Source organism: Osmia lignaria, chromosome 4 (assembly GCF_051020975.1).
Source record: "Osmia lignaria lignaria isolate PbOS001 chromosome 4, iyOsmLign1, whole genome shotgun sequence".
Lineage (NCBI taxonomy): Eukaryota > Metazoa > Arthropoda > Insecta > Hymenoptera > Megachilidae > Osmia > Osmia lignaria.
The window spans coordinates 8744905-8768778 of NC_135035.1; the positions used below are offsets into that span (position 1 = coordinate 8744905).

The 23874-nt window shown below is 43.4% G+C and overlaps 1 protein-coding gene across 1 annotated transcript; it reads right to left on the reverse strand.

Annotated features, from left to right (window-relative positions):
* Nucleotides 1-654: 654 nt before the first annotated feature.
* rau (RA domain-containing protein rau) lies at nt 655-23538 on the reverse strand. The gene is made up of 6 exons (XM_034322325.2): nt 23102-23538; nt 21744-21963; nt 4301-4557; nt 3724-3787; nt 3342-3590; nt 655-2820 (listed from the first exon to the last, which is right to left on the reverse strand). Exons 2-6 carry the CDS (start codon nt 21945-21947, stop codon nt 2467-2469), a joined length of 1128 nt encoding a protein of 375 aa, XP_034178216.1. The 5' UTR covers nt 21948-21963; nt 23102-23538; the 3' UTR covers nt 655-2466.
* Nucleotides 23539-23874: the final 336 nt, after the last annotated feature.

Here is a 23874-nt window from a genome sequence, read left to right on the forward strand (position 1 = left end):
GTCTTGGTTACGGTGAGAGAGTGAGAGATTTAATAATTCGTTTTATTTCATTGTTGTTTGCACCAAAATCGTGTGCAAGAAGAAGAGAGAGAGGGGAAGAGTGGAATAGAACAATTGTGTTGGTCGTTTTGGTATTAATCGAATTCAGGATTCGTCTAATTATATCTGGTTTAATGAACCGAAGAAGAAAGATGTACGAGAGTGTGTGTGTGTGTGTCTGTGTGAGTGAACGTTATTGCAAGGGAAAGAAAGAAACGGATGTGAGAGAGACGAGGATTTTGCGGTTTAATGTGCGAGAGATGCGGTTATTCGGAGACGGAATTGAGGCGATTAATTATCGAGATGTTGTAAATTGTTCTATAGCAAAAATGAAAAGTGCTACGGCCGTGGCAGCACGCCTTTTCAGATATCCTTGACGATCGATCACTTTTCGATCTTTGATTAATTGAAAATCAGTTGGAAGGATCTTCGAATGGTATGAAAATTCGATTGCCTTCATTCGATTAATTAATTTCGTTGATGATTCTCGAGAGGCGTGATGCTCTGATCGTTTCGATGTTGATATGTCAATGCTGTGATGTTATCCTTTGAAACTTCAAACGAAAAAAAAAAGTATATTTCCCCTCCCCATCCGCCCCTTTCGACACGCCCCGTCCCAACAATTTTTCCAAACTAAAAAAGTGTCCCGCAAGACGAATCCTTTTCTCCTTTGGAAAATGAATATTTCTATTATTGTAACACTCCGCATAGCCCTTAAAAAATAGCTAGATTCTAATCGTATTTAATGTAAAGTTTATTATTGTTACATCTCAGTGATTCTCTCCTCTATCAGTGATATCACGGAGAGAGAGCGGACGTACAAGTCGAGGACGTTCGCGCGGTTATTGGGGGAGAGAGAGAAATTATTTGTAGAGGTGGTTGAAAGTAAATCGATCGATGATCGACCGATCGTAACGCTCGTTTCTCTCCGATACGTCACTGGTAACCAAAATTCCTACATTTGTCGCATTTGTAAATAAAATTTTTATCATCACACGATGCAATTGCGGCTTTTTCAATATTTTTATCTTTTCTCTGATTAATAATCCAATATCGTCCGACGCTGATTAAGGGTGAAAAGAATTCAATCCACAAAAATGAATACACGTGAAACGATCCATTTTATCTTCAGTGAATTATAAAACGACGTTACAATAAAGATTATTTACACTCTACGATAATTGTATCGTTCGAGATAATACAAGATTCATTGTACTGTTGCAGTTGTTAACTTTCGCATAATCAACCTTCTTAAAGATTAAGCTTTGCATAATTAAAAATAGAAAAATAATGTGTACGTTTTTGCAGCACGGTTCAACTCGATGAGATTTCATATAGCGACTCTTTGGCAATGAAAACTTGAATGATGATAGAGAAGAAAATAATCATTCGTCTATTTACAAAAAGCTATAACATTGATAGTACGTGTTTGTCTTTAAATGCCATTTCCGTTAAAATTAAAGCAGTTAAACTGATTAACCTTGTGCTATCGAAAGGAACGACATGCATACAGGATAAAGTAGATAGCAGAGTCACAATTGTTCATAGCGACAATTGTTAAAATTATTCGACTGATCCTATTTACAACAAATATACTTGAACCCCGCTTAATCGGATTGCACGATAAAATATACAGTCCAGGATTCGGATAATAAGTTAAGATTCCAGCCTCGCGCTCTTAGACACCTTACAGTTATTATAAATAAATAATAGAGTCCATAATTAGCGACGTTCTCGTGATAAATGCAATTCGAAGGATATAAATACACGATTTTAAACCTACGAGATTATTTCGAGCGACGTTTATTCCCTATTAAAAATGTATAAATATTTTTTATCGATACTCTTCGTTGCATATCAAAATCGAAAATCGAACAATGTTCAAATAAGTCTCGAAGGAATTAAATCTGTGAACCCAATTCACACCTACATTTATATAGATGAAAATTAGTCTCTAGAATATTTAAACAAAAGACATTTACACATATACGATTGAATACACTATATAACTAGCGCTTCGTACGTCTACCTTTGGTACAATTCTTCTCCCTACTGACTAATCATTAATTCTCTTTGTTCTGCCTTATGAACGTAAGAAAGCGAAGACACGAACCTGTGCCCTTCTACCACTATCCTCTCAAATCTATCGGAAACACGACATCAACATCCCTCCAAAATGTCATACGAACAAACACTCCAGAATAATTTCATCAAACTTCTTCAAACCCTCTACGAGAATGAATCTCTCACTGTTCAAACAAATACTGACAAGTGAGTTCAACGCCATGAAACGAAGCTGCGATCAATCACCTCAGTCCCATCCAAAACAACTCGCGAAGCATTCGATCAAAACACTGAAGATTCTGTTCGTACAAACTTCCGCCATCCAAACGGCAGCCATCTGTAACGCAAATCGTTTATATAAGTTTATATGAACAAATAATTCTCGTAGTCCGCGTACGAGGTTGCGGTGATGTGCTTCGACGAGATCGGGGTCGATGGGACACTCTGAGGCAGTTGTTGCACCCTTGGAACTTGTAACTGGGGCAGTTGCGTTGTATGAGGCACCACGATCCTCGGTTGTTGGTTCAAACAGCTCAACGACAGGTGATGCTGATCCAACTTGTGAATATTATTGTTGTTGATCGAGGTAGGATCCTTGTACAAAGGCAGATGATTGTTGTTGTCGTTGGGCTGATGGTTGTAGTGGGCTTGATGACCGGCGTGCAGGTTCAGTCTTGACATCGCCATGCTGATGCTCGAGTCCGACGCCCACATACTCTGCAAAGAACCCAACAACGATTGTGTAACGAATTTGACTTTCTATTATACATTCTTATGAATAATGCTTGATGCACGCTTCACGCACCGCCTCGAGATGCGTCCGTACGCGTAATTACGCTTGCGACCGTCTTGGAGCAGATCCAAGATGAAGAATTCCTTTGTTTCCACCGTGAGAACACGAGATCGAGGTTTAGCTGTTCAACAACCGTCGCGTTAAGGAGTTTGCTTTTTAATGACTCGTATATTTTTGTTCAGGTTGTTGCGAGAGTCGTTTAAATTGATTTAAGAGTCGTCGACGCGAGTAACGGGAGAGCCGAGATTCGATAGGATGTAAGACGACGAAAATCTGGGTAAATCGAATTCAGCCGGATCGGACGAACGTGTTCTCATGGAAAAACAATGGCGCGGATGGGTTCGATGTTTGTGAAGTCATATTTTATTAGACGCGATAACAAATTGTTTTAACTGTGAGAAGACATAGGTTGAAGGATTACGGAATAGTAAATAGGATAAATTACTTTTCTCCTGTGCGGATTGTAGTCGGGATTGCGCCTTATGCGAAGATGGCGATCGGCGCTTGTCCATCGTTGCGTGACCTTCAGGGGCGAATCGTCAGGATGCAATTTTCTTTGGTACTCCTCGCCTTCGCAGACCTCGTAGAGAGAAAACTGTTCGACCCGTTCCTTCGAGCTGTAGCAGCTCAACAGCATCTGAATCAGCTCGTCTACGGTGGTCTGTTCCGAGACCAATAGGCTCTTGTATTTCGACTGAAAATTAAAATAAGAAAATGTAGAATGGAGGAGAATATAGAAGAATGGAGTAACTAGAACTTCAAAGAACAGCCTGTAAAAGCAATGGAACTGAGATCGAATGGCAGGAAAGTGCGGGTGTGTAACTTACTCCGGACATGAGTGCGCTGTCGTATATTTTGACAAGCCCTCCACGACGTGTCTGCAAGGAGAATCTGCAACAAGAAAACATCCGTGAATCCTGGGATATCGTCGGCGAGTTCAAAGGGAATCGACGAACACTACTTCTGCGTAAAAACACGGGGACTCGAATGTTCAGTCAAACAGTGTCTCGTCTACGTAACGTACACCTACGCCGGAAGTTTCGAGCTACCAAGAAAACATCGATGGAACCTTTCGTATGTCGACACTTAACGTTCAAACATTCGGTACTCATTTCTCCCTTTCACTTTCAAGACTTTCGAAGGAAAATTTCGATTTAAATGAAAAATTTCTTCATAAAATCGACGAGTGACCCCTCGGCGTTGGAGTAAATAGAAGCAAGTCTCGCGCAGTCGAGCCAGACGACTCGAAGAACAAAGGGAATCTCTCGAAAGGACGTTGCTCGTTGGCTCGTGCTCACCGACCCACAGAAGAAGTCGTATTTACGGTCGGTCGCGAGCCCTGAAATTACATCACGAAGCCGAGCGAAACCGAAAGGGGAACGCGCGGAGGAGGTCGAATCCTACCTGGAATCACCGCGAGGATGACACGATTGCAAAACAGCAGGCCTGGCATCCTCGTCCAAAGGGAGGACGGTCCTTACGTTTGGTCTTCTCACAGTCACCTCCATGGTCAGATAGAACAGCCTAGGGTCGCGATGCTTCATACGATACTTGTTCAATAGATTCTGCACCACCTCGCGACAAGTCGTCTCATAGGTGATGCTCAGGGTCTTGTACTCGATGTCCGGCCGTAAGCAATTCGCGTACACCTTTATGGTTGTCTGAAATTGAGATTAATGGTTGCCATTAGGGAAAATGTTCACACGGTTTGATTTTATCGTGGGTGCTTTAATAATTATCTAGGATCTGGGAAAGAGCAATGAGAGGGAGCTTGGATTATCTCTAACAATACTTTTAGATACCTGTCATTGTATTTATCGGATATCTATGATACTGTATAAAAGTTGAATGGCAATCTATTATCGTACAGTAGGGTGGAGTTATATTTTAGAATCAACCCTTTGCTCTATAATTACATCTCCCGGTCATCAAAGTTTATTTCATCATCTAATCAACTCAATTAAACGCATGTGCCTCGCTCGACACCCAGTTGAATACCAGCACAAGGGGTTAATTTTATGGAATTCGTTGGTGGTTCATTAACGAGACAAGGGATTCCAAGAAAGGACACCAGGTCCCTGCGAGTATCTGCGGCGCAGAAAGAAAGGGGGAGGAAGGAAGACGACGTCCTGTTGTCGCAAGAAGGAAAAAAAGACCGGTTTAAAAGACGCGACAAGAGCCTTGACAATTAGTCCATAATTAACCCGGAGACAGACGTTGGCCACGCGCGCTGCATAAAACGCTATCAACCCCTTCAGATACGCCGGCTACGGGGGGATGCGTGCACCGAAAATAAACCAGACACCAGATCACCCCGTTCGCAGATGGGTACGTGTCACATGAGTACACATGCTTGTGTGTATTCATATGTCAGGATTAAAGCCGCGTTTACTCAGCGGTAGTCTATCAAATATAAAATAGGGGCACGATATCGATTTCTACTCTAAAATTGATAGGGTGCTATCGAAATGAGGTTATTTCATCGTAACATTAACCCTTTGATTGCTTATCTCATAGATAGTGAAAAAAATCCGAAAAATTCTAGGAAGAAAATTTAAATATCTATCTAATTATAAGTAGGTACATTGAAAGCTTGCCTGACCCGCCGATAGACCAGATGTTACGAGCCGAAGACTTGGCCTACACGTTTGCAAGTGCCACTCAATGTTTCGAAAACACGTGTAGGCAGACTTTATGACCACGCTGTTACGTTTTATTCCCGACCATAACGACCCCATGCCAAATGCGGCGAATTGTGTTAGCGTAAAACCAGGCTACGTGTCTGCACAATCGTTTTCACGAACCGAGAACACGCAATTGGACCGGTATGGATTTTTGCTAAGCTTCGGCTACGTTTGTCGAGCACGTTTCCCTGAGATTATCCTTTCAGCTCGTATCGTTTAATACGTCAATACGTTCCTTTTATCGAGGGATAAATTGGATATTTTCAATGGGGATTAGGTACGAGTTCCTGTTTGGACGAGTATCATGAATACCATGGTTAGACATTAGTGTTTTTAATTTTTTCATATTTTGAGGTTCCCAAACCAACTTCTTTTTCTCGGCTCGTTTTCGCTATCAAGAATGCTGGCACCAGGCCGATCGTATTCGAGTATCAGCTAAACAAACAGCACGGTTCTTCGCCGTGGAATTCTCGCTGGTGTTTTACGAGGACCGAGAATCGATAGGGGTGGTGTGTGCCTTAACAAAACGGGCACGTATACACCCCGTCGTTCGCGTAAACACAACGTCCCGTTAAAACATCGCATTTTCTATCGTGGATTTTCGTGTTGCACGATTCCACGAAATCGAAAAAAAAAAAAGTGATTTTCTGAATCATCCACTATAGGAATTCCAATATGCTTACGCGCGAGCATTAATGCGGTTTATGGCGGAATTCTCAGGTGCTCGAGCACCGAAGACTCGATCTTTGTTCGACTTTTTCTCATTATTGTACGTGGCGGAAACCAAGGACGTTTCTTGTTCGATTTTATTTCAGATTCCTCGCGAAGATCGACCAAATTGAATTCATAGAATTTCGAATCGTGAAGCTGCTATAGATAGCCTTCATATTTTTTATCGCTTCATAAAATTATGTTAGCGAACCACCGAGACCTGGTATCCAGCTCGAATAAGACATTTACGTGGCACAAATACTTGGAACGTGTTTTCTTTGACATTTGTATAACGGTACTGATAAAAGAGGTGCATTCTCAGGTAACATGAGACCTCGACGATGATTTCAGACCAAAGAGCCGCCTTAAAGTCCACTGGCGGCGGGCTAATGAAAGAGAAAATAATGCGAAAGGTAGAAAAACCGTGTGGAAGAGCGCGTACAAGTGTCAAAGAGAGGTCTGTGGCTCGTCAACAGCTCTTCAGGAAAGAAGATGCCACCCCGTTAAGAAACATCAATATCTCGCAGCCGGCACCAAAATACGCGTCGAAGAGATATTTTTGTACGAAGGAGATGTTCCTTGAAGTTAAAAGTAGAGCAATGTCGTCTCCTTACAGAAAATATGTATAACATAATTCCATGACGAGTTCGTCTGAGAAGCCAGAAAAAAATTCTTCCCTAAACGAATCGTTTTAATGAGGAAGTTAACAGGCAGAAATTCCGACGAAAAGGAAACGTCTACTTCAAAGCCGAAGAATCCACCGGTTAATCTAGCGTAAAGGTTGAAACAAAAAATCAGGGGGAGAAATCAAGGAAGAGCAGCAGGGTGGAAGTCGCCATATGTTCGTGGAGTGTCTGTAACGAAGGGTCTCTCGTTAACAGGAATTCATAAAACCCCATAAAACCGGGCGGTGCTTCGAGGAATGCATTTCATGGCACTTCCAGGTTTTCGGGCATCGAAATCTCCCGACAGAACCTTCGGGCTGAAATTCATGGCGAATCTACGCTCGGTTGATTCATCGACGCTCTAAAAATAGTCGTCCTATCGCTAGCTTATCGTTATCGACAGCTTCGAGTAGAACAGTGAACGCAGTCTGGCGAAGTGTGACACCCGTTATACCGAGTATCCCCGTTTCGAAGCAAGGTAAACGACACCTTTCAACGGAAACGCCGTCGAACGACCTTGCTGATTTCCCAGTCGGCTTTAATTGATACGCGTGCTCGTATAATTACCGTGTTTCAAACGTTTAACTTCGAATCCTGTGGGAATCGATACGAATAATGTGAGAGTGATTGGAAATAAACAATCGTGCTTAAACGGTGGCAAATTTCTCTGAGAAAGCGAGACTTTGCGGTTGACGGGTCCGAAGAGAAGTGACCGATCTTCCGGAATCCGGAAATGACAAGGGATTACGAAAGTCAGCGAGCTTTATAATTAGAGGGCGAACAAAATCGTAGAGCTCGCTTGAAAGAACGTCTAGAATTTCATTCGGTCGAGTGTCCCACGCCAATGGAGCCACTCAACGCGTAACAATATGCATTTTATGTTTTTTCATTGCTAAATATCACTCTATTGTTGCGGTAAACTCGTCTCAATATGAATGCTACTTTATTTAAAAAACAGAAAAAAGAAAATTTTTATTGATCCTTTATGAGAAGAATAAGTAAATCATGCAAGGAAATCGTGAGATATCGCAAAAACAATAGTGACTCTCTCCAGGGTATTTTCCCCTTTCATATCTGGCCATAGAATTCGAGGTGCGACGGTAGCCTTCATTAATTTTCATGCGAGTCCACGTAGACGGTGCACGGCCTCGGTTTGAATGGTGGCAGTATCAGCCAGTCGCAGGTAGAAGCTCCCGCATAATAAATTTCTTATCCCAGAAGTCCATTGAATCCCGAACGACGACGGGTCCTCCTTCACCCCTTTCCCTGTTGGCACGTGCTTTTCGATTCTCAGCTGCCATGTTCTCTCTTTATTCAGGGTCTTCAGGTGGTGTTGCTGTTCGAGCACGTGTCCCCTCTCTGATTTCCGGCCGAAAAAAAAGGATCCGGCGACGCTTAGAACAAAAACTCGTCCCTGAACGAGGAGGAATTCGTGTCTTCGCTCCTGGAATTATTGTTCTGCACGATCGCTTCGACGGGGACGGTAATCGAGGCCAGGAGGTTTTGTTTTTAACCGATTCGATGGGTCAGAAGCCGCGAACGACGAGTAGAAAGTGATTTCATTTCTGATCTGGAGCAGCTGCTGTTAGGGGGATGAAATTTCTTGGCTCATGAAATTCAACAACCAACACGCGATATCTGTTATGAATTTGAAGAAACTCAATAGCAAAGAGTATTATCACATTGTTACGATGAAAAATAACTGTGATCTTGTTTCGTGTATCCTGAAACACGTTGGCAACAAAGGGTTCGCTGAGCAGGTTGAATCCGAGCCTGTCACACGACCACCAGTTGCGATCAAAATGAAGACACTTTTGCTACCAGTGTCCATCGAAGCATCGTCAGCAGAAGTTGATCGCTCAGGCTATCGTATTCTTTTATTGTCGACATCGATCGAACTGGCGAGTTGAAATAACTTTATGACTCTGGCGACTATAATCGTGCATAATATCCAAAGGGTTAGAAGAAGGAACGAACGGAGAGGAAGCTGCTGGGTTACCCAACTCCACTTTTATTCCCGTTACACATTCGACAGAAGTTATGTAAACCGGGCCGTGCGACACATGCTGGCCGGAGCACAAAAGAAGCCACGAGTCGCAGGAGCGCGATCTTTGCCCACTTTGTCCCTCCAATCGCACAAGTTTCCATCCAGCGTGCGAAGTATGCTTCGTTCGGCAACAATTAAGCCTCCCAGGCTTTCGTGACGCATTGTTCGGCGACGGGAAAGTGGCGGCGCGAAAGTAAGAATCCGCAGGAAGCTCGCGATTTCTCATCGAACGAAGCATCGAGATCGTCCTGGATCACGGGATGATCCCGAGAGGAATAGCCACGATTCACGTGGGACCCAGAAACCTGGAGAGAGTGCTCGATTGTGTTCCCAAATCAAATACCATTTTCTAGTTTAATTAGATTCTTCAAATATATTGTTTGACTCCCCTTTATGAAAAAATATATATTTGAACGTATGATTTCCTCGTTGAAACAAGGATCATGACCTTAGTACGTCTAGAAAAGATAGGAGCGAAGACGTGTCTTTGCGGCGCCACTTTATCTGTCGACAGCGAGGAATTGCAGTTTTCGCAACCCTTTTTACCGGAAAAGCTACGATGTTAAATCGAGCGCAACGAGGTCAAACGCAACCGTCCGAACCTCGCGTCGGGAGGTCAAGAATTCTATGCGAGGGTCAATCACTGTCGCTTGCATTAACGGAGACAAACGTTTCGTACAATTGTCTGACTTGAAGAACTACCAGTTGCATCGTTCCGCGGCCTCTTGGCTTTGATATTCTTCTTGAGTAATTAAAAAAAAAAACAATTGAAATAGCGTATAGCTAATTTTAATCAATGTGGAATCAAAGCTGAATCAACCCAGCTAAACAATAGTAATTTTCTCAACATACGTATCTCGTTATAGCCAACAATTCTACATTGTTACAAGTAAAGGAATAAAGAAAACAGAAGAAGAAATGGCTGTCCATTGTGACGGACAACAAAGAGGAAGACAAGCACGGATCCATTTATGGAGGAACGCAAACGAGCAGCGATTAAATAATAGAAGAAATGGAGTTTACAAAGTGGCCCGCAGAAACAGCAACGATCGTAATCGCGTTGTCAATCAACCCACGGTTGTTTTAGCGTGTTGCACACTGGAACAACATATTTTCCAGGTTGATGGACGCACCACAGTCCAGATTGGTTGGCTCTTTCTAATCGCATCTCGGCGAAGCTCGTCGAACGAAGAGACGATAATTAGTGTCTCGTTACAGACGATTATTAGGTACAAAATACGAGCTTAGTCGAGCCGTTAACGATGTAATCGGTCGATTTCATTAAGAACCAGACGAGCCTAGCCTCGATTTAATAAAATGAAAAGTGCTGAAAGTGTATTTAGCGTTTAATGTGCACGTCAATGGTCCGTTCACTGAACGGACCGGGCATGCTAATTTATCCTTATCAGTCATCGTGCCCGAACGAACGTTTCATTGGTTCACAGTAAGCGCGTGCATTCGAGAGATAAGTGAAATTACGTTAGCGAGACTCGGGGCTCGAATTTCAAGTCCGCACGAGATCTTTTTCAGACGATTAAAGTGCACGTGATAAGATTACCAGTGAGATTCAAAACGAGTTCTACCGATGATACGAGGATAAATGCTCTTAAATTTGAGCCGATGAAGTTATTAATGTCTCTGAGTTGATTGGTAGGTCTGTTTAGATTCAGGAAGTGAGAACTTACTTCCTTAATTTTTCATATAATTTCTGGCAAAGAAGAGTATCTTCTTCGGAGAGTATCTATATCATCATCATAGTCCAGCAACGCAATTATTTGCGGAGGACCACACAGAAGTAGGCGTCCTCGAGTTCACCGGTTGAAGAAGAACCGTGTCCGGTCGCGTTCGTTCGTCGACGTCCAAGTGGCTGACAATTGACACCCGTTTCCGGTGCTCGCATAAAGAAGCGACCAAGAAGGAGGACCCTCGGAAGAATACGGGGCACGTGCCCTCATCGCGTGCCCGTTTTCTCGTGCCGGGACCGCCCTAGTCCAGCGTCTTCCTTGCAATATGTTCTCGGTACCGTGGAACATAATACGATCATGTTGGAAAGCTTCCTTCCTGTCCATATTCTCCCGATACCGCTCTCCGGGCCATATGGCACCGGGTTCGGGGCTTCTTGGCACGAGATGCAAGTAGAACTGCACCGGGATGCATCGGTGCATCGGTGCATCGGTGCATGGTCAAGTGCATGCTTGTCAACGATTCTTCACTTTATAGACATTTATGTAGCTCATAAATAATTTTGTTCAATTTTAAAACAAATGTAGTCAATCAATTACCATATGCACTTTATGCACTCTATGCACCCAAGCCAAACATTTTAATGGCCACTAGTCAGGAAATCGCTGCAGCTGTTTAGACAAGCTGACCCAAAGGTGGGCCATTTCGAGTGGACAAGAGGCAGACGGCTTTTCTATTTTTTTTCTTTTAAATCATCTCGAGTGGGCCGCGAGCAAACATACTCGACCCCTGTCGTCGTAGTTGAAGTCGCGTGCTTCAGCGTCGCGGCGCGGCCCACGAACCTCTTCAGGAAATAAGCCACTTGATGGCTCCAATTAAAACGTGGTCGCGAGCCGAAAAGAAGAAAAGAAACCGACCGTCATTTGCGGAATCTAAAGAAAAAGAAACTTCGGAGAGATCGTAATTAAGAACGAAACTTTTATGGTTGTCATATCAGATTTTCACGCTCATTGACACAGTGAAAACTGGTCTACCGCTTTCCATGTATACACCTTGTGTTTTTTTCCTTTACGTTCCCACCGGGGAGCTCGAATTATTAGCGACGATCCTTCGCTGTTACATTGTGAGCGCAGCAACTGGGTCGAACTTAATCACCGGATAAATTAAAGCGTGAATCCTGCTCGAAAGTAGTCGGGAATTTAAGACGCGCGGAAACATTGGTACAGGGATTGAAATTTCCCTCCACCTTCAGATGAAAATTAATCTCTATCAATTGTCACGTAGATGGTTCTAAATCTAAATTGTTTATATTTACTAGTACTGTCCGATCTATGATATTAAGAGGAGGTCGGTGACAGACGGTCGCAGGTCCGTATAATTGGTCCTTCCTCTGTTGCTGATTGTTTTAAACGAGAACAACTCGACCAACTTCGAGTCCCCCGTTACCACCAACACGCGCGCGATGATTAGCGGCACAACCGGCATGCACGGAACGCTTACATCCGGTTCGTAGACCGTGGAAGGGTGACAATACAATTCCACGCTAATTCGAGGTAAGTACGACTCTAATCTCGTAAAGAATCGCGCGGCATCGCTCATTTTCAGTCACGAAACTCTGACAGCCATCACGTACGCAACGTAATAATTTTTATTCATTATTTTCTCTTCATTTTATGACTTTAATTTGTCAAACAATTTGACAAACAACTCTCCTTAAGATTCGCGTATATAATCCTCAGACGGCGGACCATGGAGAGAGCCACCGCTGTCAAAGGGTTAAATCTAACGTGTCTCGAAAAACATGCAGAAGATAATAGAGAATGTTAAAGAAAAGATTTCACTGCAACATTCAACGTGTTAAGAAAGCTTAAGAAATCCACTTGTAAATAAAACTTTAATGAACGCTAATTATAATGCAATTTCGTGGCACATGTGTTCATTACCTCAACTTTCTCACATGACTGTCTTTCTCTATTTTCTTTATTACGATTCACACTCGTTTATCTATTAAAAAGCTGACGTCCAGGAATGTTTAATAGCCTGTTTCGAATATCACCAGTTGTGATGTGTACTGTCTCTATTTACACGTCTAGGCTACATCGCAATTTCCAAGCTGTATCTGGAGCTGTCGAGCGAGCGATAATGGAGAGCGGAGAGCTTCTGCTGACCACACAACGATCCGCGTTCAGCGTCGCGTTTACACGCGAGCGATACGCGTGCCAAAAGATCCATTAAGAGCTTTCGTCGATTTTCAAGTAGCAGGCGATCATGTACACAGGCCATAAAATCTGCCACATCATTCTTCCCGGAATAAATACTTGCGATAAGTTGTCGGATTTTTTCCCAATTTCTTGCACGCATTCTCGAACCTTGCATCCATTATTTTAAAAATGTGTATCATTTTTTCGCGATACGCAGGTAAAATATAACGGAACGGAGACACGAAAGGATGATTAGCAATATCTCCGCACGGGATCGGCTTTCTTTGACCCTGCTTTCTTTTAACCCGACACAAGAAATCGCCCTTCTTCGGTGCACGATGCATACACCTGACTGCGATTGCCGCAACTAAGGCGATAAGGTCGGCGAGCCAGGGTTATCTAGAACGGAGGTGGTTCTTTTCATGAATAATGCAACCGCGGCGCAGTCACCGCGAAATGTATGCAAGAAGTGTTAAAGGGAGTCGCTTAAAATTCCATAATACCGTTCTCCTGGCGGAGAATGCTTTTACACCAACGAATGAAATGTTTCGTAGAAGCGATTTATCGGTAATTCTTACATTTTCGCGGGAATCACCCAAAGCTAGACGAGATTATTACTTATAGGTCAAAAATAAACGACTGGCAAGCGGTGACGCTCGGCTTCGTTTAACCCGTCCTCTTGACTTCACTTGACCAAGTGTCAATAAGTCGCATGCTGTGTCAAGACCGAAAAGCCAGTCCAACCTTGCTATTTTTCTAGACTGGCGATTCTAAATATATCATCGTCCTCGATTCCGTAATACAAGATCATCGAACCTAGCGTCTGTCGGAAATTTATTTCGTTCTCGTTGAGGGGGTTGCAGGTGCAGTATGCACCTGCCTCTCAATCGTCCCCCGTCAACTGCATACGATCCTGTCGAACGACTTCGATGACGAACGGTTTCACCGATCTATTTCCAGAAGCTGGTCGTAAAACTAATATTGGTGTCGTAACAAGCCGCGAGTTACTTCGACGGAGTTCATTGCACCGGAAGTTTCGTATTCGTGCTTTAACTCTTTCGTCAGAGCCGTGGGGAAGCTTGAAATCGCGGTAACACAGTGAACAACGATAAGAAGCTCTCACCGTGTGTTTGCGCTGGGAAATCGTACTTGTTCCTCTACGATCATTATCGTTTATCATTGTTAACCACGATCGATAATGTTACTTTTACGTTCACGTTTGTTTGTCGCATAAGACAAGATCATTGACACCGCGACTTCGGTTCGTGCAAATTAATTTTATCAATTGACACTAAAGAACAATGGAACACATCGGTCCCCGTATCGTGAACGCATAAAATCTCGTAGAAATAACAACGTCGTTATTTATAAAACGATCGGGTAATAGAATGACAAGCGGGATAGAGACATTTACAGCGACCCCTGACACTGGACAATCATTTTCTTTCCGAGACACCCGTTGTATGGCTGGACAGAGATACGTGGCGTTACTGGCGCCGTGCCTATCATTACGTTGTTTAACTCATAATACATCATAAACACGTACGATGGTACAGCGTGTATCACAACTGTTTACGTGTTTCGATGGTCGTCTATGATGACCGATGGGGCACCATGCTTTTTCTTTTCTTTTTCGACATTTTTTCAGAACCAATGAAATCACAAGAGGGCATTTCTCTTCCGTCCGGTCCATCCAGGACCACGAGTATCATCATCGAGTTCACACTTCCGGCTGGAACCCTTGCACGTTTCCCATCGGCCAGCCCGTATTCGCCGGATCAATGGTTCGTTCAATTCATTGATGCGGTTCCCCGCTTCTGTTCCTTCCTTTCAAAAAAAAATATTCGCACTTCTGCATTGCTAACCACCGTATTTCATAAGCAATATAATAGTATCGACAGGTGAGTCACGCTAGTCATTCACAGGAAATGAATGCGAGTCATCTTGTCTAAAATTAAAATTCCTCGCGATAATAAATTTTCTTGCCAATTCAATATTTGCCTAACAGGTACGATACCTTCGTCCAAAAAAAAGCGGTTTAAAAATGTTACGTTTCAGAACCGTGGCTTTGTTGCAACAAAAATTCAGGGGCGGCAAAAGCGCGACAGAAGGCAAACACGATTATCAAGCGTACAGGGCTCGTTGATATCAAGCCAAGATATAAAATGGAGGAGGAGGTGTGGAGGAGGCCGAGGCGAACAGAGCACAAAGGCGATAAAAGAGGATAAGGAGGAGTCGGATGAAGGAACATAGTACGACAACGAAGAGAAACGCGGAGGGAGAGGCACGAAAGAAAGAGTGAATGGGAGCACTGTGTGCCAGATGGTCCGCTCGCGCATCGCGATCCAGAGCCTCGTTCCATTACTATTTTCCCAATGATGAAGGAAGATCTGTACCGGTGGTTACCACTACGGGGAATCTGAACGGGAACGATAAAACTGTTCCGAGGCCCGATTGCGCGCAACGGTCTGACCTCTGATATAATTAACGAGAATTTATTGGCCGATCGTGGATCAACATACGAATTGCAATTAATAGGAATGTCTGTCTGTGAGGGGAACTTGAATGACAAGATAGAAAAATAATCGTAAATAGAAGACGTGATTGGCAGGATACAGTTGAAGACAAAAGTTAACGAACGATTGAACCGGTTTCGAATTAATTATTTTGCAAAGAATGCATTCGCAAAACGATAGGAAACTTGTTGAAATCGTGGATGCAACTTAATCGAGTCTCGAGTTGATGAGACATGTACGTAGCATGAGTAATTTTCATGCGGTTCTTCTTTTTTCAAGCTTCTCGTCGCGATACCAGGAAGAGGATAACGAGAGCGTGTGCAACAGGTAGCAGCGACGAAAAGAAGAGTCACATGCGTTTCGCGATGCAAGACGAGATGATTAATTCCTGCGGTCGAACGAGTAACACGAAACTCTCCGTAACAACCCGCGAACAGGTTGGGCTCGTACCTTTCTCTGCGGTGTGAAACGATACTCGTGCAAGGAAACGATTGCTCTTGAAAGTGTAATTACGTAATTCGAAATTTTTTGGATAAAATCGTAATACTAGACTGAAAATATTACGATATAAATCCGGTGAAAGGCATCTATTGTCCATTGTAAATTCCAAATCGTGTATCGATAGGACCAGCCCCGTGAATAAACGCTTTCATCAATTTCAACGCTGGTGATCGAATTCGCGAATAAATCCAGCATTATATCCTCTTCGATTCAGCAGCAAACAACGTCAAACGAAATGTGTTTTTCGCGCTGGTACACGTGTGTACCGAAACCACACGTGGTCCCACCTCCTTCCTTCACCTCCAGCATTGTGTCCCGAAACCGAAGGTATCATTATTCGAGCCCCATAAAGGGAGCACGCGAATCGCCAAGCCGTGCGAAAAGAATGTTAAATGTCGCAATTGCGATTGTTCGAGCACGAAACGTGGCCATCTGCGCCGGAGACGCGGACCGCAATTGTTGCACTCCACCAGATGTCGATCGATCGGTGATCGAGGAAAGGGTTAATCCGGCAGACCCAGCTGGGTGTTGCGCAAGAGAATCTAAAATATAGAACGTGTCGCCAGGAAATTCCTAATGAGACAACTGTCAGACGTTTGCATAATGTTCCTAGAAACAATCAGAAAACCGGTAACGAATGGGTCCATTAGTTTGCTAATATTCGATGAGGCCAAGTTGAAGAAATCAAGGATACTGTGCATTGCGAATTCAAGGAATGCTACCCACGTGTTGACGCTCATTCTTAGTGACACAAGACCTTTTGGCACTTCGCTGACAAATGGTTGATGTCCTACTAGTTAACACGTGCTTACGTGTACTAAGAACGCTGCGCAATGGTGCGTGGAACTGAGATTGTCGGAGAAAATGTTTATCCAGCTACTGTTATACGTTATGTTAGTTTCGTAATAAATCTATAGAAAGTGTGGAAATTATCGTTTTACGAGAAAGTGAAGCGTGACGTGGCATTAAGGCACCTTCGACAAATGGGAAACGGATTTCTTTGGAAGAAAATTCTGTGCTACGAATTTGGATAAATTTCAGAATGTCTGTAACAATGAACAATGGCTGCAATATCCTTTGCATACGAACGAATACGGCAGACTAATGCTATGATCAAGAACCGCTACAATGCAAAATGGCACTCTAATTGCCGGCCATGCGTCACAAACAGGCAGCACGATTCTTGGTACACTGGAATGATTACTAAAGAGTAGTTTCGCGTAGCCGTACGAGTACAAGCCAGCTGCGAGTGCTTTCACCGGTAGCTCGTGACCAATCCCGGACGACATTCATGCCCGAAGAATTCGAACGTCGATCTTCATGAATGAAACTACGCTTCCACTCGAGCTGTCCTTGTCGAGTAATCAAACTTTCTTGTTCGTGGTAACGATCGACCTTAATCGTCGTTTACGCGGCGTCCGTGCGAAGAATCCGAGTGGATTCCCTCGGAACGATCCTGAGGAACGTACTTGGAAGGTGAACGCGCGTCACCGCTTGCGCAATCGACGATTGTCGCGCGCTGCGTTAAGCAATGAATTCCGGTTCACGATCGGCTCAAATGTTAAATCGCGGATGTGACTGTCGGTGGTTGTTAATGAGGTCCGCGTTACGATTTCGAATTCCCGATTCAATTGGCATTGACAGGAGCGAAGGACTCGCAGAGGCGGGATCAACCGTGAAGATTAATCACCGCGAACGACTTAATGACCGGATCGGTTTACGAGAATTTACGCTTCGCTATCTTTAAAGAGTCATTCCGATACATTGCATCCAAGTGTGTACTTGCTTTTAAATCTTCAACACGTGAACCTGGTAGTGTAATTCTTCCGACTGGCGCCAGTCTCGAGACTTTTTTCTTTCCCTGATACGCTACCAGTTCCAGGAAAAACGGGTGAACGGCAGAGATAAGGGGGAGAAAAGGGTACAACCGGGAGGCTGGTAGCACAGATAAATGGAAAACGGTTTTATTTATATTCGATGATCGATAGGGTGTTATCGCGACGGAAGCCGAATCACCGATTCTCGGTACAATTCGACACGACGGAAGTCTCTCTGGTCAGTTATTGCTAAACGAATTTCATTTTATCTGAAGAAAACTGCGTGGCAAGGAAATGACCGCGATTACCCAAGTAGTTCCGGTGGTTAATCATCGGGTTCTCCTACCTATCTATGGATTTATTTACCCAGTAATATTCGATTCCGGTCAAATTTTTCGGTATCCAAAGCTTCTGTCTTCGGTACAAGAATAAACAAACGATTTGGTTTGTAAAAAGTTGCGAGAAGAAGAGCATCAGTCTTGGCTATTGGTGTCTCAATACTTTCTTCGTCGCGTATGTCAACAGTATTTTTGTTGGACTCGGTGGCGTGTTTACTTAAGTCCCGTCGGTTCGAACTCACATGTCCTCGATGCGCTCGAACGGAGCAGTTCATCCCGCTTCTGACGAGAACAGAAGCCGATAATAACCTATAATTATCTGTAGAAGAACACTGAGTGCTTTCGTGTGCTCTTTAAATAGACACTACCAACGTTACGTCCAGCGAACGCTGACAAACGGAAGGGTAGATGCGACGATAACAGCACAATTCTAGGACAATTGCTCTCGATTGGTTATCTAACTCCTCAATCCTTTACATCGCCAGCTGCCAATGACAGAGCAACCTGGCTACCGGTTGCTTTCTTACGAATTTCTCGCATTTCTCCTTAAGCAACAAGCGATACCTCTCCTAGACACGACTTCGCATTGTCTCCAGAACAATATCTGAATAGTCCTTACGCAACGGACTTCCAAGCGAACTACTATGAGAACGAGCAATTTTTGCGAACGTTTCAGGGAAAGCAAACAAGTCCTGCCTGTTCCCTTCCCACATCGATTTCTTCCTTGATAAACAGCAGCAGTCGAATCAATCATGACTACATTTCAAATTGAATTTAATCTCTAAATCATTATACCCGCATCGAGGGGATAGCTTTTTGTTGTATCTTTCTAACGTAGATTCTCTAACAAGGATCACAATGCATCCTTGGCCAGGATGCTTCCCCTATTATGTGCATCGTATAATCGTCGCAGTTATGTGCCTCCTTTGAGACCATCTTTTTTTATGCATCCGGAGTTGAAAACGAGTTGTTCACACTACCTCGGTGTTCCTCCATTTGTTATTATGTTAATAACTTGATGGAATACCAGGTGTTACGTAACGTTATTAACCCCTGTGTAGACAGGCATTGTTTAAAACATGGTTAATTATAATCATCGTAGTTGACAAAAGGGTTAAGGATGTATTTTATCCACGAATCTGACCTTCCTCGACTCAGAGGCACAATGGAACAAAGCGATTTCGAAATAAAATCGTACATAGAGCGTTTTAGAATCATCTAGTAGGAGGATGAAGGTCGATGGATAAAAGTCAGATGAAACGACGAGTTTCATGAAGACAGATTCGAATAAAAGGAGAGTTCTGAAGAAAACCGGAAGCACGGGCCGCCGCGCCGGATGTTGCATGGTCCGAGAACGAGGGACAGGTCCGGGACCTAGCGGAACGAAAACTTGTAACACGATTTCATACTTGTCCCGATGCTCGAACAAGTATCTTTGTGAAAAGGATCCGTATCGAGATCGAATTTCTTTACAATGAATCTTGCGGTTTTTAATGTACCTCGGCATAGAAGAAGAGAATGTACGAAGAGGATAAATTGTGTAGGTTGATTTGTAATATAAAATTAAAAAATCTTCATACATCTGACACCTTATCGAAGAAACTGGTTCATGCGACACATCAAGATTGCACACAGTTATTTTATACGAAGTAATAGCAGATTATAACCAGTCTTAATGTTTCAATTCCTCATATTCCGAGATGTTTAGAAACATAGGCTTCAGAAAATTAATACGATAGAAATTTTTAACATTAGAAATATTATTGCACGCGATGGATAATTTTACGTGAAACTGTGTGGTATCCTGAAAACCGCAACAACATCTCGTCGATTCCCGTGCAGTGAGTTAAAACACGAATACATTTTATTTCATACCGGTTCTAGGCTGTATCTCAACTGACAAGGGAATCGGGAGATTCATGGTTCTTTTGCCATTCTTTATCTTATCATGGGAAAGATAAAACTTCTGTAACCGTGGTGCATGGAAACTGAAAAAAGATTTCCAGTGTTTCGAATACCGAATACAGTATTCTAAAATACTCTTACGAATGCGCTATGTATAACAGTGTTAATTCATAAAATTTCTTCAACAGTTACGATGCTTTTAAAGTTATCGAAGTCGGTCAGAACGTGGTCGTTCCTTTTTCTCGGAGAAATTTCGACCAGCCTAAGGAGAAACGAAGGTCTGCAGAGGGGGACAAGTACGATTAAGTGGCCCCACCAGGGTTACTGTGCCTCCGTATAGTTTTTCACTACACATTGTGAGTAACCCGCAATGTGCGACGCCTTGGCATGCGGGGTTCTCACACGGAATCCTTCGTTTCTTCGACAAAAACTGCGGGACTTACACGGGCCAAGATAAACCCGACTGGTGAAAGCTATGGAAACCCGAAATGTATCTGCTCCCAAACATTTTTTAACATGCAAATGATCCGTTTTTCAATCGAAATTGTTTAGAAAATATTCGAACTGGTAACCAGGATGCTCGCACGAATACACACATGGTACCCTCGAAGGAGTTAACGGAAGAAGTCATCCGCCGAGGCGGACCTCCGTGCAACTGCGTGTGAAACGGGTCGCGCAAAAGCAAATACAATGCGAAAACGATGTATATATTCAGCAGACAGGTGTTTAATATATGGAACTGCTGAAACTGGGATGCCGACGATAATGCATAATTCGCGTTTTAAATACGACGACCGCAATTTTTCTTCGGCCACGAAATTGATACCAGTGATTTGATTCGTAATAATAATTGTAAATTTCTTCGGTGAATTTTAAAATTATTCATACATGTTCGTTCAGTTTCGCATTCGAATAAGACTTCACGGGGGTTCTTCCTCTGCAGATGTTGGGAGAAACTGGCCTCCCTAAACATCTTGTCAAGGGATCAAGGGCCTCCGGAGAGAGTCGTGTTTCTGTTCGCGCAAAAAGGGATGCGAAAGCGCAGTTGCAACTGGACCGAGCTTGGAGACACGGATCGTGAGAATTTCACCCTCTTCTCAAAGCCAACTCGCTTCCCACATAAATAGACGAGAATAGGCCCCCGTATAACATTCGTTATACGAGTTACGTGGGTTATCCGCGAATTAATAAAAATAAAGAAGATACGAAATATCTAATTAACGGGACAAAAATAAGGATCTGGGATTTATTTCACTTATGGCGTTTCGAAACAATTGATGACGCAATTAATGGAACACAGAGACCGATGATGTATCGTCGAAGGTGTATTCACGTACTATCGGACGTACCCGTTTGCGTAATCGAAAATAATGGCTGCTATTTTGGTCGCGGGAGTAATCAAGCGAGGCAGTGCGTCGGAAACAATCGTGGATTAAACACACGTCACGTCGATGAATCCCATTAGCCAGCAAGGACACACGTGGTCCAGCTGTTAATAAGTGCACGGGATCGTTTTGTTCTCGTTTTCACGAAACCGTTTCAACGCCACCCGTCACGGTTGCGCCGTTTTGTTCTTCTCGTTTGCTTTATTAAGCAACCACGTCATTCCTTTTTTCTTTCCTACCCTCCCGTGTGACTTTCCATCTTTTTCTCTGGATGACGCACGGACTTTTTCAACCGTACTAGAATCCCTTCTGTTCCCCGTCCCTCGTTATTGCCCATTCAGTCGCAAAACGAGTTCTATATCAAGCACGTTTCAAGAAGAATTTTTTGATTTACCTGTTGTGGAGCGGCATCGGCTGGGGAGAAGCTCGAAAGGGCAGTTAAAGGTGCAAGGGAGGCACAGGAGGATGCTCTCGAGGGCGGTGGCGTGTGACCAGGGGTAGGACTTCCGCTTCCGCAGCTACTTGCACCCCCGCTAGAAGCGAGACTCACGCTGTCCGCTCGCCCTCTCCACGGCGAGACCGACACGTGCTTCAGCATGCCTCTTCAGTGTCACCTGAAATCAGAATTTCAAGCTTTCCGTAATTTCCGTTCGCTCGTTACCTGTCTGTCCGGGTAAATTCAACCCTTTGGAAACGCCTTGTGCGCATGCAGGTCAGTTTATGGCAGGGAGGATCTTCTTAAGTATTTTGAATACAATTTGAAAATTAGTGATGGAACAATTGTCAAGGTATCAGAAATTTAAAAAAGTTTAATCATTTTGATTGAAGTTACATTACACGGATTAGTGTTATTTTATAACGAGGAGAAAACTAGTTCAATTATGTATAATAATTATCAAAAATCCTGAAAACTGGTTGAAATTGATAGCAGACGCGGTTGCTCTAATTTCTACGACTCTTCCTACAATCTACGAATTCCAAAAGGAGTATCAAGCTAATACAGACGTAACACTTAAATAGTTGATACAGCAGGTAGTATCTTCGGCCTCTCACTTGAAGACTGTAAAAGGAAATAATCACCGTGAAGGCCGTCCGATAATTACAGGGTAGCTGTGTAATTATCGGATGCGTAATCGTAGCGAGTCGAGTATAGCTGAAAAACCGGATGTAAAATAGTATCGATGTAATTTAATGTTGGGGACGAAGTTCCAGTAGCCGGAGGAGAAGAAAAGCTCTTGGGAGACGAATAAACAACACAGCTGCATGCCAGAAGCTCCGAGAAGCTAAACATTCGCGAAGAGTGCGCGCTATACGTCGACGCACATCCAACAGGAAGTGTACGTGGCCCGATTGTTAAACGTTTCCATAACGAGGAAGCGTAAGAAAATGGTAACCATTCTCACAGTATTAACTGTATTCCACTCGTTAATAATAATTACCTATAGCGAGATCTGTGCCGTTTAAAATAACCGCGCTACTGTATTCAATATACAATGGAACAACGTCGATCGTGTTCATTATCAATGTCTTAATTAACAAATTTTTTATTTCTCATCCGAATTTGAAATTTTCAAACCCAGTATCCATTCTTCTGTTCCATTCATATTCTTCTGAATATTGCATGCTGTATAACTACCCTTACAGAAATTTATTTATTTTATTATTCAAACCCTTTCATTCTACTCGCAGCACGTGTACCGAAGATCGTGATAACCTTATCACGTTATTCTGAATATTAGCAAGTATACTCACTTTAACCAATTCACAGCTGAGTGCAGTCCGCACTCGCGCGGTCCGTTGCGTACGTCAATGCGCGGGAATCATGTTTACGCTTGGCGAACAAGTGGCATTGACTGGCATCCGATTGCACTCTTCACTTTACTAGAAAACTGTCCCAAAAGAAAGATTGTCTAATAATCAACAACACATTCAACAATCACTTCTCGTTTCTAATGTGCACTTCGCGTGGATTGTCCGATTGAAAGAATTTAATTAAAAGTCCAATTCCTCTCGAGCTCTATTTATCAAATTAAATTGTTAATAGAGGATGATGGTGTCGCGCGGTTTTCGAAACACACGTCTCGACGAGAATTGAAATCACCGAGAGGACGCGAGTGCTCGCCACGAGAGCTGCGCTACGACTGAAGGGTACGCGCGAACCGTCGAGTAAGCCGAGCTCGAGTATACTACACCGCAGAGGAAAGAAAACGACCTTCCGTCGAGACGCGTCGATCGCTCCGTCGTATATGTGAAACGTGTTTGTAGGTTTAGTAGGCATTTGTACACGGCGAGACGCGTTTGTACGGGGGCGAGTCGACTTTTGGTTCGTATAGTCGTATGTCCGTGGATGGCCCTCTTGGTATCGACGCTCGCCACTTTTCAGCAACTCGTGGGCGTTTTTGTTCGTCAACTCGAACACCGTCCGGGGTGCAATTCGTTGTTTCTCCGTTGATTTGGTTCCGTTTTGTCGAACCCCTCCCTTGTAGGGTGCATATATTATGAATGCATCAGGATGCACAAAGGAT

Excerpts from the sequence above, each read along its gene's own strand:
- rau (XM_034322325.2), bottom strand. The coding sequence starts at position 21,947 with ATGCTGAAGCACGTGTCGGTCTCGCCGTGGAGAGGGCGAGCGGACAGC. Across the intron at positions 3,788-4,300 it reads CATCCTCGCGGTGATTCCAG|ATTCTCCTTGCAGACACGTC; the intron begins GTAGGATTCGAC and ends TTCTTGTTGCAG. Across the intron at positions 3,591-3,723 it reads ACAGCGCACTCATGTCCGGA|TCGAAATACAAGAGCCTATT; the intron begins GTAAGTTACACA and ends TTTAATTTTCAG.